A 14,081-nucleotide genomic window follows, 5' to 3' on the forward strand; every position below is an offset into this window, starting at 1 on the left:
AGGAGAAGAACATTAACATATTCTCCTCAATGTACATTAGGATACTTTAATATCTCTCCACCGTTCAGTTCTGTTTTTAAGCTGAGACCAAACGTGGCATAGTTAGTCTACATATTAGAACACGCTAGTAAATAAACAGTATTGCAAGCATATGTCCTGTGAAGCAAATGGTACAGATGTCATTGAGGTGCAAACGACTCCATCCTGTGCCTGGAGTGTCCCAACAGTCCTCAATCAGCATATTGGTGAAATCCCTTGCTCTAGATAGGCATTAGCATTATGTGATGATGAAGGCCATTGTGCCACGTTTAATTCACATTTTTACTTTTAAAAGGATTTCTGAAGTACTAGGGCAGTAAAGAGTTCTACCCATATTCACCCAGCCCTAGTGCAAAGTGCCCGTGCAAAAATCAGTTTTTGTGTGTGTTTTTAGTAAATGTTGGTTCGGTGTGTTTGAGTGCTCATTGTTACAATTACACAGCAAAAGTTCAGTGATATTTTTATTTGTGCATGGTAGAAAGCAAATACTGATACTGGCATAATGACATACACTAAATTTATGGAAAATTGAACTACATGATTGAGGGAGCAGGCTACAGTGAACTTTCCGAGAAAACGCTATGCTTGAGCAAACAGTTTGTGAATAGGCTACTACAAATGATGGCCGTGAAAGAGACTGAACGCATTGAATAGGATATGTTTAGTTGGTGAATAGCATAGGCTACTATTACACAGTAGCGATAACGTTAAGCGCACCAGAATAAAATATAATATTCAGAAAAACAGTGTAGCTGACTTACAGATTCAGTTAACATCCACAAATGAATAAGCGCGACGATTCAGGGAGCAGGCTACACAGTGAACTCTGAGAAAACGCTACTTAAGCTCCACTGCTTTCTTCAACCCTCTCTGTCTCTGGTCCTGCGCTGTGCTCACTCAGTGGGTGCTTCTCAATTCTTATTTGTGCATCCTCGTTTCCTCTCCTCGCTTCCTTTCCTCGCGTATCAGCTCCGCCCCCTGTAGGATGCGAGGAAAGGCTGCAAGGAAAAGACGCGAGGACGGAGGGATCGAATGAAAGCTTTTTTTATACATTGGAATCCTTGATGACTCGAGCGTCACTTCATCGCGTCATCAGCAGCGCTCAGAGGATCTGCCCTCATGTTGTTGAAATTTGTTTATTTAAGAAATTCATAATAAATAATAATAAAGAAAGATACCCTGTTGAAATATGTGAGGTGTGTGGTTTATATAAACTGCAAAAGTAAAGTATAAATCAAAATTATTGTGGCCGATGTGAAGGGGGAGGAGAATTTATACGTGCGTCACGTTTTAGTCGATAAAACTCTTCCGCATAGGATGCACCTGTGTATCCTCGCTCATGACTCCTCTGGAAGCATCCTCACTCCTCGATCTCGACTCCTCGCGGTGCAATTAGAGAAATGAGATGTCCTTCAAGATGGCTGAGCTCGATCGGTTTCCGGGTCATAGGATGGAGGACGGAGGAGAGAGGAGACGAGGAGGGATATTGAGAAGCACCCAGTGTGTGGTGTGAGAGGAGAAGTGGCCAGCTGTGCTCACTCAGTGTCAGTGTAAGAGGGGGAGTGGCCAGCGCTGTGCTCACTCAGTGTCAGTGATGAGAGGGGGAGTGGCCAGCTGTGCTCACTCAGTGTCAGTGTAAGAGGGGGAGTGGCCTGCGCTGTGCTCACTCAGTAGGCTTGTTCAACTTGAACCGGCGCTGCACAGACCGATCGGTTTATGACATCAAAGTACCGCGAGAGCAATTCAAAAGCATAAGGAGCCGTCTGCTCTCTATTCGCTCTTGCGGTATTTTGATGTCATTCACCCATCGGTTTGTGCAGCGCCGGTTCAAGTCGAACAAGCCTAATGTCAGTGATGAGAGGGGGAGTGGCCTCTGGTCCAGCGCTGTGCTCACTCAGTGTGCAGTGCAAGAGGGGGAGTGGCCTCTGGTCCTGCACTGTGCTCACTCAGTGTCAGTGTGAGAGGGGGAGTGGCCAGCACTGTGCTCACTCAGTGTCAGTGTGAGAGGGGGAGTGGCCTCTGGTCCTGCGCTGTGCTCACTCAGTGTCAGTGTGAGAGGGGGAGTGGCCTCTGGTCCAGCGCTGTGCTCACTCAGTGTCAGTGTGAGAGGGGGAGTGGCCTCTGGTCCAGCGCTGTGCTCACTCAGTGTCAGTGTGAGAGGGGGAGTGGCCTCTGGTCCTATGCTGTGCTCACTCAGTGTCAGTGTGAGAGGGGGAGTGGCCTCTGGTCCTATGCTGTGCTCATTCAGTGTCAGTGATGAGAGGGGGAGTGGCCTCTGGTCCTATGCTGTGCTCACTCAGTGTGCAGTGCGAGAGGGGGAGTGGCCTCTGGTCCTGCGCTGTGCTCACTCAGTGTCAGTGTGAGAGGGGGAGTGGCCTCTGGTCCAGCGCTGTGCTCACTCAGTGTGCAGTGCGAGAGGGGGAGTGGCCTCTGGTCCTGCGCTGTGCTCACTCAGTGTCAGTGTGAGAGGGGGAGTGGCCAGCTGTGCTCACTCAGTGTCAGTGTGAGAGGGGGAGTGGCCAGCTGTGCTCACTCAGTGTCAGTGTGAGAGGGGGAGTGGCCTCTGGTCCTGCACTGTGCTCACTCAGTGTCAGTGTGAGAGGGGGAGTGGCCAGCACTGTGCTCACTCAGTGTCAGTGTGAGAGGGGGAGTGGCCTCTGGTCCTGCGCTGTGCTCACTCAGTGTCAGTGTGAGAGGGGGAGTGGCCTCTGGTCCAGCGCTGTGCTCACTCAGTGTCAGTGTGAGAGGGGGAGTGGCCTCTGGTCCTGCGCTGTGCTCACTCAGTGTCAGTGTGAGAGGGGGAGTGGCCTCTGGTCCTGCGCTGTGCTCACTCAGTGTCAGTGTGAGAGGGGGAGTGGCCTCTGGTCCTGCGCTGTGCTCACTCAGTGTGCAGTGCGAGAGGGGGAGTGGCCTCTGGTCCTGCGCTGTGCTCACTCAGTGTCAGTGTGAGAGGGGGAGTGGCCAGCTGTGCTCACTCAGTGTCAGTGTGAGAGGGGGAGTGGCCAGCTGTGCTCACTCAGTGTCAGTGTGAGAGGGGGAGTGGCCTCTGGTCCTGCGCTGTGCTCACTCAGTGTCAGTGTGAGAGGGGGAGTGGCCTCTGGTCCAGCGCTGTGCTCACTCAGTGTCAGTGTGAGAGGGGGAGTGGCCTCTGGTCCAGCGCTGTGCTCACTCAGTGTCAGTGTGAGAGGGGGAGTGGCCTCTGGTCCTATGCTGTGCTCACTCAGTGTCAGTGTGAGAGGGGGAGTGGCCTCTGGTCCTATGCTGTGCTCATTCAGTGTCAGTGATGAGAGGGGGAGTGGCCTCTGGTCCTATGCTGTGCTCACTCAGTGTGCAGTGCGAGAGGGGGAGTGGCCTCTGGTCCTGCGCTGTGCTCACTCAGTGTCAGTGTGAGAGGGGGAGTGGCCTCTGGTCCAGCGCTGTGCTCACTCAGTGTGCAGTGCGAGAGGGGGAGTGGCCTCTGGTCCTGCGCTGTGCTCACTCAGTGTCAGTGTGAGAGGGGGAGTGGCCAGCTGTGCTCACTCAGTGTCAGTGTGAGAGGGGGAGTGGCCAGCTGTGCTCACTCAGTGTCAGTGTGAGAGGGGGAGTGGCCTCTGGTCCTGCACTGTGCTCACTCAGTGTCAGTGTGAGAGGGGGAGTGGCCAGCACTGTGCTCACTCAGTGTCAGTGTGAGAGGGGGAGTGGCCTCTGGTCCTGCGCTGTGCTCACTCAGTGTCAGTGTGAGAGGGGGAGTGGCCTCTGGTCCAGCGCTGTGCTCACTCAGTGTCAGTGTGAGAGGGGGAGTGGCCTCTGGTCCTGCGCTGTGCTCACTCAGTGTCAGTGTGAGAGGGGGAGTGGCCTCTGGTCCTGCGCTGTGCTCACTCAGTGTCAGTGTGAGAGGGGGAGTGGCCTCTGGTCCTGCGCTGTGCTCACTCAGTGTGCAGTGCGAGAGGGGGAGTGGCCTCTGGTCCTGCGCTGTGCTCACTCAGTGTCAGTGTGAGAGGGGGAGTGGCCAGCTGTGCTCACTCAGTGTCAGTGTGAGAGGGGGAGTGGCCAGCTGTGCTCACTCAGTGTCAGTGTGAGAGGGGGAGAGGCCTCTGGTCCTGTGCTGTGCTCACTCAGTGTCAGTGTGAGAGGGGGAGTGGCCAGCTGTGCTCACTCAGTGTCAGTGTGAGAGGGGGAGTGGCCAGCACTGTGCTCACTCAGTGTCAGTGTGAGAGGGGGAGTGGCCTCTGGTCCTGCGCTGTGCTCACTCAGTGTGCAGTGTGATTCCTTAGACAAGTAATTTCAACTATTATCTGTTCACAAAGCAGGGGGATGATGTTGATTCTCTAGTAGCTAGTCAATGTCCTCTGAATTAGATTCTGGCTCTGGAGGCTCGAACATGTATGGCTTTGTAAAACCAATTAAGGTGCTAGGAGCATCCATTCCGGCTGTAGCGGTGACAGTTGAGTGTGGTGACGGCAGCTTTCCTGTGAGTGGGCGTGGTTTCAGTGCAGCCAGCGGACATGCCCCCAGTGTTTGAGAGCAGAGACTACTGCTCATTTTTTCAAGATTTTGATAGCTTATTTTATGTATTTGCCGGCTGGGTGGCTAATAACACATTTTTCTGTGGTGTGGCAAACTCAGAACACATATTTAATTTTGACTTTACTGGGACTTTAAGCAGCAGATATCTGCTATTTGTAGTGCCATCTCTGCTCAACCCTCTACGCTTTTCTTCAACCACACTTCTGTTCTGTGGCTTGAAAGATCTCAACGCTTCAGGTAAACACAAACTAGTGTGAGAAAATACATTGAGACTTTAAAATGCATCACATTCTGACTTTCCCTTTAGCATCAGAATTTGTTTGTTTGTGTTCTCATTTATTTGGTTTGATTGAAGTACGATCATTATACTCCCTGTGTCATATGTTATAGAGACGTATCGTGTCATTTGGTTTATATAGTTTTTCTTACTTCCTACTTCCCCATGTGCATTGGACATCTTTGTGTCAGTTTATCATTTGACGCTGACATGGTTCTGCTCATCCTCCTCATCTTTACACTCTTGCTGAAGGTTCAACCTCAAAGTAAGTGATCATAAAAAAAGATAAAGTTTTATCTCATATTATTTTTCTGCTGTCTTTTGTTTTAGTATTCTATGCATATTTTTGGATTTTAGGTATAACCAACATTTACAATAAACATTGTAAGCTAAAATAACAACTGCAATAAATGCGACAATTATTTCTGACAAAATATGTAGAGCTGTACTGATGATGGAATACAATGAGATAGGAGGAAACCAATTATATTTCAGTGTATTTTATTTTAAAATGCCGTGTGCATATTAAGTACCGTGTGCTGCATGTTCCTCAGTTGTTTTTAGTTCTTTGTTCTGTGTTTATGTTGTGAGCAAAAGCAAAAAGTACCGATATAAATTATTGCTTTTATCATCATCATCATCATCATCATCATCATCATCATCATCATCATCATCATCATCATCACACAGAGCTAGGCCTATGCTATAAAACACTTCACAGTCACTCGCAGGTTTATTTTTAGGTGGATGATTCACTTTGCAAGTTGAAGAATTAGTTTCATGCATGAATTAGATGCATGTTGTCAGAAATACTTTTTTCATACTTTTTATTAACAGAAACTGGGTGTGTTGATATATTAAAAATAATTAACTATAATTTTGTGATTCCATAAGATTCAAGATTCTGACTTGGTGTGTTGGTCAATAAATACATCTTGATTTATTTGTATTTTTAGTATTTGATTTATTTATTGATTTATTTTTTCATATAATTAAATAATTTCAAGTCATCTCGTGTAAAGTTTGCTGAGGCCCCCAGTGGGCCCCTGGTTGAGAATCACTTCTCTATTATGGTTAGAGCACACTTTAGTTCAATGCTGTCAATGGGCATCTTGTTATATATTTTACTATTTGATTTCGACCAGTAAATAGCTAGCTGAGGTGATGGGACCCTTGTGTTCAGCAACTGTAACTTATATTTGATGTATTGTTATCTAAAGGTTTTCTGTGTTTCTCCTACAGGACTCTCTGATCAGGTTTGGCTGACAGCGTCTCCAGCGTCAGTGCAGAAAGACTCAAACACAAGACTGAGATATGACAGACCGACAGATGCTGATCATTCTCACTATAATACAGTTTTAAATCAGAGTAAGATGTTTAATTTGGTACAGTAATGTGCCACAACTGTTTAGCATCCTCTATGAACGATGTTACTATCTTCTAAGCATTCTCATAATCCTTTGTTTCTTCCACACTAATGTTCTCTGCTATATGTTGTTTTTCAGAAGAGAAGCCCGTCATTACAGTAATCCATGACTATGAAAATGGTGCATTTAGAATTTACTGTCATATACCAGGATCAGATAATGCTGGTTATGCTTGTTTTATTTACATTGGAGATGAAAATCGGCAAATTCTAAAATCTCAAAAACCATCTAGAGGAACACAGTGTATTTCTACACTCCGCGAAATTTTTTTATTTAATCATCTTAAGTCAGTTAAGAGTAAAGTGATGAGCTGCAGTTATTCTCCAGAACCTGCATCATCCAAACATTCACCATATAGTGACACATTCGACTTGACAGGTATGTCATTTTAATGTGATATGAATCTACACATTTACATTTAAGTCAACCATTGTACATTTTTCTTAATTTTTCTTAATGTATGTTTTTGTCTCTAGTTTTTCTTCCTGTGCAAATTCAGACACCAAGCACAACAAAAGCATCAACAATATGTAAGTTCATCCGAAATCAATTCATTTTTTTATTTTTGTGGTGATTATTTTGATGATTAACCTTGCAAATTGTTTTCTGCAGATTCAACACCAACATTCTCTACAAGTGAAACAACAAGAAGTATAGACTAAATGTGACTCTATTGAGTCTATAAATCCATATAAATTGTATATATATATATATATATATTATTTTTTATTTTTTACCAACAACTTTGAATAGTAAGTTCTTAATATTTCAGAAACCCTGGCTACAGAATCCACAACTTGGACCACAATAAACCCTACTGCTGGTGAGCTCCTTTATCGTTATTAAAATATCATTTTATAAAAATGTACGTAGAATATGTAAGTTTTGCAAAAACAGTGATAGCATTTAAACGGATTATGATAAAACCGTTCTCAAAGTAAAATCTAGCTTTCAGGACACACGTGGAGTTCTGATCTGATCTGATGAGATGGTTTTCTCTGCACCACCTCTGTGTTCATGAGGATCTGAAACACTAAGTTTCTTTCTGTATTGCCCTAAAATTTGAGGAACAGTGTGTAGAATCTACTAGATTCAACCACAGGCCTGATTATAAAGACAACATTATAGCATTTAAAAGTAAATATAAAAATCATTGAATTATAATATTTTCTTCAGAATATGTATGTATACTATTCGGTTCTATAGAAACTTAAAGTGTTCTGTCAGGCGCTTTATAGAAACTTTGGTCACACTTTATATTAACCCAGCTGGCATTTTAACGTAGAGTCAGCGTTGAATCAACGTCAGGTGTCAGTGTTGGATAACCGTTGGATTTTGTTTAGATTTTGCAAATCTAATCAACGTTGAAATAGCAACGTCATTCCAACGTCAATCTAATCAACGTTGAAATAGAAACGTCATTCCAACGTCAATCTAATCAACGTTGAAATAGAAACGTCATTCCAACGTCAATCTAATCAACGTTGAAATAGCAACGTCATTCCAACGTCAATCTAATCAACGTTGAAATAGAAACGTCATTCCAACGTCAATCTAATCAACGTTGAAATAGCAACGTCATTCCAACGTCAATCTAATCAACGTTGAAATAGCAACGTCATTCCAACGTCAATCTAATCAACATTGAAATAGAAACGTCATTCCAACGTCAATCTAATCAACGTTGAAATAGCAACGTCATTCCAACGTCAATCTAATCAACGTTGAAATAGCAATGTCATTCCAACGTCACGTTTCTCAACATAGGTGAATTCGCCAACGTTGAATCAATATTGATTTTAGTTTAGATTTTGCAAATCTAATCAACGTTGAAATAGCAACGTCATTACAACGTCACGTTTCTCAACATAGGTGAATTTGCCAACGTTGAATCAATATTGATTTTAGCTTAGATTTTGCAAATCTAATCAACGTTGAAATAGCAATGTCATTACAACGTCAATCTAATCAACGTTGAACAGTCAGCTAGGAAGAAGCCAATTGGTCAAAGCAAGACCAGGAAGAAGATTAATAAAGACATTTCACTGACGTAAGAAACATGCTTTATTGCATGGCTGCAAGTGTGCCAACATTTCACACAACATCATTTTACACGTGTCGAACTTTAACCTTTAGAAAAACGGCCCAAACATTGGGCAACATTGAACACGGCTGGTTAAATCTTCCCTTCTTGTTACTTCTTTCTGCCACCGCCACCTATCCTCTCTGGTGCATATTTCAAGTATTTGGCCATGTATTCGTCTGCTTTTGTTGTAGTTGTATCAAATGAGCTCAAGACAGCGTCTGATGAGGGGGGGGGGGACAGATCAGTATTAGCAAACGTTAACCTCTCAAATTAAAATATTTTGCAAATATCAACTTTTGTGGAATTGCCAATGTTTCAAGTATATAAATTAGTATTGATCAATGTGCAAGGTCATTGATAATCATGTGCTTGGGCAAGCAACAAAAGGCAGTTGGTAGTAACCAGTGCTGCCGGTAGAGAAGTTAGTCTAGAGCCCAGAATGGAGTACTGTATATAATATTTGACCATGCTCTGTAGAGTCCTCCAACTAAAATGATTTCTTCATTTCTTATGAATTATTATTCTGCTTACTATATTCAATTATTTAAAACACTGTTACAAAACTACTATGTTAAAGCAAACTCACCACAGATTATCTTGTAGAGACGGGTCTTTATGAAGGCAACCTTCCCACTTCTTCCTCTGAGGCTCATTATGGCCATCATTTTATTTGTCATAGTTCTGCCATGGTTAAACAGATTTATATTAGAATATTATATTGCAATCAAGTTCATTATGAAAATGTAGCAGAGAGTGAGTAAGTGGGTGTGTGGGGGGAGTGCATGACAGTATATGACAGGGAACATCACTGTAAACTAATGCAAAAAAGGAACATAAAGTTACTTACGCAGCCATTGACTTCTTCACATGGTCTGCAGCATCAACGCCTCCCAACATCTTCAGTTGTTTACTCGGAAAAGAACAAGAAACAAGAAATTAAAATTATAACCAGAAAATGTGGTCAGAGTCAGACCTCCACAAAGCAGGCACATGATGAGGACGAGGAGTTTGTAGTGGTCACCAAAGTGAACAAGCCAATTGTCATAATGAAACTTTGCCAGCACTTTACAAGATTAATTATTTAAAACTTACCAGTTCTACTCCCTCATTCTTGTCCTCCAAGTGATTCTCTAAAGCTTCAAGCTCTTCTTCAGTGTTTGCCGGCTTCACTTCATAACTTGTTCCAGCAGAGCTCTTTTCCCGCTGTCTTCCCGTATAGTATTTTCCTATAAAATATCCCGAAAAATGAAAATTTCAACATTCATCTTTCTGTTGCTATCCCTCTGCTGACAGCAAAAATTCGTACTACAAAACTGCAGCATTAACTATGCGAGTTGTGAAGCTAGGTCTAACGTGACTTTGCTTACAGATTGGCATGAAATCGTGCTCTCACAACAACCACGCTGTTATCTTAAAAAGGCCAATATCACGCTAAGGTTGACTTCAAGTAAGCAAAACGATGCTTTGAAAACATCTGTTTCGCTGAAAGGGCAAGGGGGTAGAAACAGGACAACAGTGCAGAGACTGACAGGTCCGATGGAAGGGCTAACATTAATGTTATGAGAGTAAGGTATTAAAATACGGGATATTTTACAGGAAAATTTGTCCACATACTGGTCCCTGGTTTCCCCATTTAACGTATCCCGGTAAATTCCACATCCTTTTCGGGATTCTAGCATCTTTTTTCTTTCTTTTCTTCTCCCTACTCTGTTTCTCCTCGTTCGACTTGCTGTATGTTTACATTCGCGAGGCCATCAACATGGCCGCCACGCCAAGTATGACGTCACGACGCCCATTAATATATGTGACAGAGTCAGGCACACACAACATTTATTTAGGAATTTTCTAGTTATAAAATGTGACTTCAAAAACTTTGCTTACCGTTTGAGATGTTACCACCAAATTCATTCCGAACCCGTCCAGGTCAGAATCTGCCTGACGATGACAACACAGACCCACTTCGCGCATGCGCAATCGGGTGTTGTCTGGAACCGTCAGAGCCAATAGAATCACAGTTGTGTGATGGACAACCGCCGTCCTCCAATCAAGCTCTTGTGTTGAACGATATTCCAAAATGATCAATCAGACTGGAGTTGCTCTCAAAGTACGCCAGATGTAGAAAGCGTCTCAATTCTCTTTTGGCTGATGTGTATTTATTTTTATTTTTTATTCCTTATGAAAACATGAATTGTATCTAAATGATGTATTACAAGATCAATTTCTTTTTTCGGCAAATTGTAACAAATGTGTTATGCAATAAAAAAGAAAAAAAAAGAAAAGATGTAACGTTAGAAAGCGCTTTTATCACGACTCAACAAACGTTTAATTCAGAGTTGATCTTTCAACGTTGTATCATTATTCATGTATCAACACTTTTTCAACAGTTAATTGATCAGCATTGTTTGGATGTTGGAACAACGTTATTTTTCTATTGATATATTTCAACAAAATGTTTAAAAGTCATGGTTGTAAAAAAATAATGTTGATTTGAAGTACAACTAAAAAAAATTTTTTTATTTCTATGTTGAATCCGTAGTGAGTTAACAACACCACTTCAACCATTTAGTGTTCAACGTTGTTTTGACGTTGAATTAATGTTACTTAACAAACGTTTAATTCAGAGTTGATCTTTCAACGTTGTATCATTATTCATGTATCAACACTTTTTCAACAGTTAATTGATCAGCATTGTTTGGATGTTGGAACAACGTTATTTTTCTATTGATATATTTCAACAAAATGTTTAAAAGTCATGGTTGTAAAAAAATAATGTTGATTTGACGTACAACTAAAAAAAATATTTTTATTTCTATGTTGAATCCGTAGTGAGTTAACAACACCACTTCAACCATTTAGTGTTCAACGTTGTTTTGACATTGAATTAATGTTACTTAACAAACGTTTAATTCAGAGTTGATCTTTCAACGTTGTATCATTATTCATGCATCAACACTTTTTCAACAGTTAATTGATCAGCATTGTTTGGATGTTGGAACAACGTTATTTTTCTACTGATATATTTCAACAAAATGTTTAAAAGTCATGGTTGTAAAAATAATGTTGATTTGACGTACAACTCAAATTTTATTTATATTTCTATGTTGAATCCACAGTGAGTTAACAACACCATTTCAACCATTTGGTGTTTAACATTGGTTTGACGTTGAATTAATGTTTTTCCATAAACTGACATTATTTCAACCACATTTAAACGTTTAAGGTCAGTCGAATGCCAGCTGGGAAGTGTCCTTAATGTACTTACATCAAACAATAAGTACAATGTACTTCTGTGTTCATATTGAATTGCAAAACACTTTTGCTAATATTGAGGTGGGATACAGGTAAGGTTAAGGACAGGATTGTGGTATGAGTTAAGGGTGATTTAAGGTGTAAGGTAAGGCTCTATAGTGTTATCTATCTTCTATCTATATATTACAGAAACATCTGTCTGTCTGTCAGAATGTCTGTGTGTCTGTTATTCGCATATCTCTCGAACCGTTAGTCCGATGGATTTCAAACTTGACAGGTGTCTCGCTACGGGCATGCAGGGCATGCAGTGCCAAGTTTGACGTTGTTTGGATTAGAAATGCAAAAGATATTGTTAAATATATTGGTAAAAGAAGCCCCAAGAAGGTTGTGGTTTAAAAATAAACATTCTGACATAAACACATATTTTATTCACGGCCATCATTTGTTCACAAACTGTTTGCTCAAGCATAGCATTTTTTCAGAGTTCACTGTGTAGCCTGCTCCCTGAATCGTCGCGCTTATTCATTTGTGGATGTTAACTGAATCTGTAAGTCACCTACGCTGTTTACTTCTGTATATTATACCTATCTATAAATTACGGGAACGTCTTTCTGTCTGTGTGTGTGTGTGTGTGCGTGTTATTCACATATCTCTCGAACCGTTAGTCCGATGGATTACAAACTTGACAGGTGTTTTGCTACGGGCACGAGTAAGTGCAGAACAAAGTTTGACGTTGTTTGGATTAGAAATATAAAAGATATCATTAAATATATATTGGTAAAAGAAGCACACACTGACTTTTGCCACTCTTGCCGCTGGTTCACTCCCCCTCTCACACCACACACTGAGTGAGCACAGCGCAGGACCAGAGACAGAGAGGGTCGAAGAAATCAGCGGAGCTTAAGTAGCGTTTTCTCGGAGTTCACTGTGTAGCCTGCTCCCTGAATCGATCAATTTTCCACATTTATTGTATGTCATTATGTCAGTATCAGTATTTGCTTTCTACCATGCACAAATAAAAATGTCACTGAACTTTTGCTGTGTAATTGTAACAATGAGCACTCAAACACACCAAACCAACAATTACTAAAAACACACACAAAAACTGATTTTGCACGGGCATTTTGCACTAGTAAGCATTAAAGCCTTATTCTTTCTTATGACAGGCTCATGGCTTTTAGTAGTGCTGGTTTTCACTGGTATTGGTTTATTTCTGTCTGGACTCATGGGATTCATCTGTCTCTGCCACTTTGACAGTAAGTACAATGTACAAGTTTAGTTATGCATAAACTGAGCTCCATGATAGAAACATATGATAATAATAAAGTGTATCTGTGCAGGTTCTGATGACGTTCTCACAGAGGTGATCTACAGCTCCTGCCATGTGGAAACAACATCTCTGTTAACTTCCTCTGTGTGCTCCGCAAAACATGGATGAACCGCTTCATTTCTTCACTTTCTTGCACCTCTAAAGAGAAAAAATGATTTGTACAGAAAGAATGATAGTAGCCTATATTTGCAGTAGCTACTGAATTCATATACCGATCAGCAGGCCAAGGCAGAATCTGTGGAGCTTTTTCTTTTTACATTTTGATTTTAAGAGAAATTTGATTTTATATTGGTAAAATGTGTGTTAAATGTTGCTGAAGGAATCTTCAAGTATTCTATAGACTTTAGTGATGCAGATTCAGTGTCATTCAATGTTAGATTTCAAGCATCAGAAATATTTAATGTAGTTTCTATAGTTTTTACACTTTTTTAATAACTATTGAGTGCTAACAATAAAGTTGCATTTTAACCACAGCATGTTAGTGCCCTACTTGAGTTTGTAGTCACTGTAAAAATAGTTTGAACTGAACTGAAAGACTTTAATACTGTAACGGTCACCAGCTGGAGTGCCTTCGAGAACCACCAGAGGCCACTCCACACTAGACTGGGATCACTCCTTCAAACACTACATTTCCCATAACGCGCTGCCCGGACTCATCAGCACTCAACTCTTTCACCTGTTTCTCATCACCTTGTTTCACTCACACCATAAATACCTGGTTTTCACATTCACCCATGGCAAAGTCTTATTGTACTGTTAGTCTGCCCTTTTCTGGTTTTGACTCTGGACTGTTTAACGTTTCTGACTCTGTTCTGCCTGCCCCTATCTGGATTGTTTATTGGACTCTGTTTATTGCTGCCTGCCTTGACCACTGCCTGTTTACTGGATTATGAGTTTGGATTACCCTTATTTAATAAAACTGCGTTTGGATCGATCTTCGTGTCTCGGAGCATTCATAACAAATACACAGGTAAACGAAATCAATACAAAACAGGTGTGTTAATTAGTAACATGAGTAACCATGTCAACTAATGCTGGCAGGAACATAGGAACAAAAACATGCACTGTAAATGATTTCTGTTGTTTTCATAGTAATATTACTGTATTCTCAACAATTCCCTACTGTAAAATCTGAAGTTACTGTATATTGTCATTTTTTTCACAGTA

General features: G+C 41.6%; 1 protein-coding gene and 1 long non-coding RNA gene across 5 annotated transcripts; one reads left to right on the forward strand and one right to left on the reverse strand.

The window, feature by feature from the left end:
* Positions 1-4,264: 4,264 nt before the first annotated feature.
* Positions 4,265-13,848, forward strand: LOC311282295 (uncharacterized protein). 2 transcript variants are annotated; one of them, XM_084395975.1, is made up of 9 exons: positions 4,265-4,782; positions 5,014-5,087; positions 6,065-6,190; positions 6,328-6,627; positions 6,726-6,779; positions 6,862-6,900; positions 7,022-7,072; positions 12,751-12,840; positions 12,925-13,848. In XM_084395975.1, the coding sequence occupies exons 2-9, from the start codon at positions 5,033-5,035 to the stop codon at positions 13,020-13,022; spliced, it is 813 nt and encodes a 270-aa protein (XP_084252101.1). In that variant the 5' UTR covers positions 4,265-4,782; positions 5,014-5,032; the 3' UTR covers positions 13,023-13,848. The 2 variants fall into 2 exon arrangements, with proteins under 2 accessions (XP_084252101.1, XP_084252100.1); XM_084395974.1 differs by lacking the exon at positions 4,265-4,782 and having other exon boundaries at positions 4,959-5,087.
* Positions 7,974-10,322, reverse strand: LOC311282251. 3 transcript variants are annotated; one of them, XR_014625906.1, is made up of 5 exons: positions 10,217-10,322; positions 9,428-9,561; positions 9,183-9,245; positions 8,922-9,016; positions 7,974-8,553 (listed from the first exon to the last, which is right to left on the reverse strand). It is a non-coding gene; the product is annotated as an uncharacterized lncRNA (long non-coding RNA). The 3 variants fall into 3 exon arrangements; XR_014625907.1 differs by lacking the exon at positions 10,217-10,322 and adding an exon at positions 9,950-10,091 and having other exon boundaries at positions 7,976-8,553; XR_014625908.1 differs by lacking the exon at positions 10,217-10,322 and adding an exon at positions 9,930-10,082 and having other exon boundaries at positions 8,297-8,553.
* Positions 13,849-14,081: the final 233 nt, after the last annotated feature.

Source organism: Rutilus rutilus (genome assembly GCF_951802725.1).
Source record: "Rutilus rutilus genome assembly, chromosome: 22".
NCBI lineage: Eukaryota > Metazoa > Chordata > Actinopteri > Cypriniformes > Leuciscidae > Rutilus > Rutilus rutilus.

Coding starts and splice junctions, on each gene's coding strand:
- LOC311282295 (XM_084395974.1), top strand. CDS start 4,988: ATGTGCATTGGACATCTTTGTGTCAGTTTATCATTTGACGCTGACATG. Junction 6,780..6,861: donor AACAAAAGCATCAACAATAT/GTAAGTTCATCC, acceptor TGTTTTCTGCAG/ATTCAACACCAACATTCTCT. Junction 7,073..12,750: donor CACAATAAACCCTACTGCTG/GTGAGCTCCTTT, acceptor TTCTTATGACAG/GCTCATGGCTTTTAGTAGTG.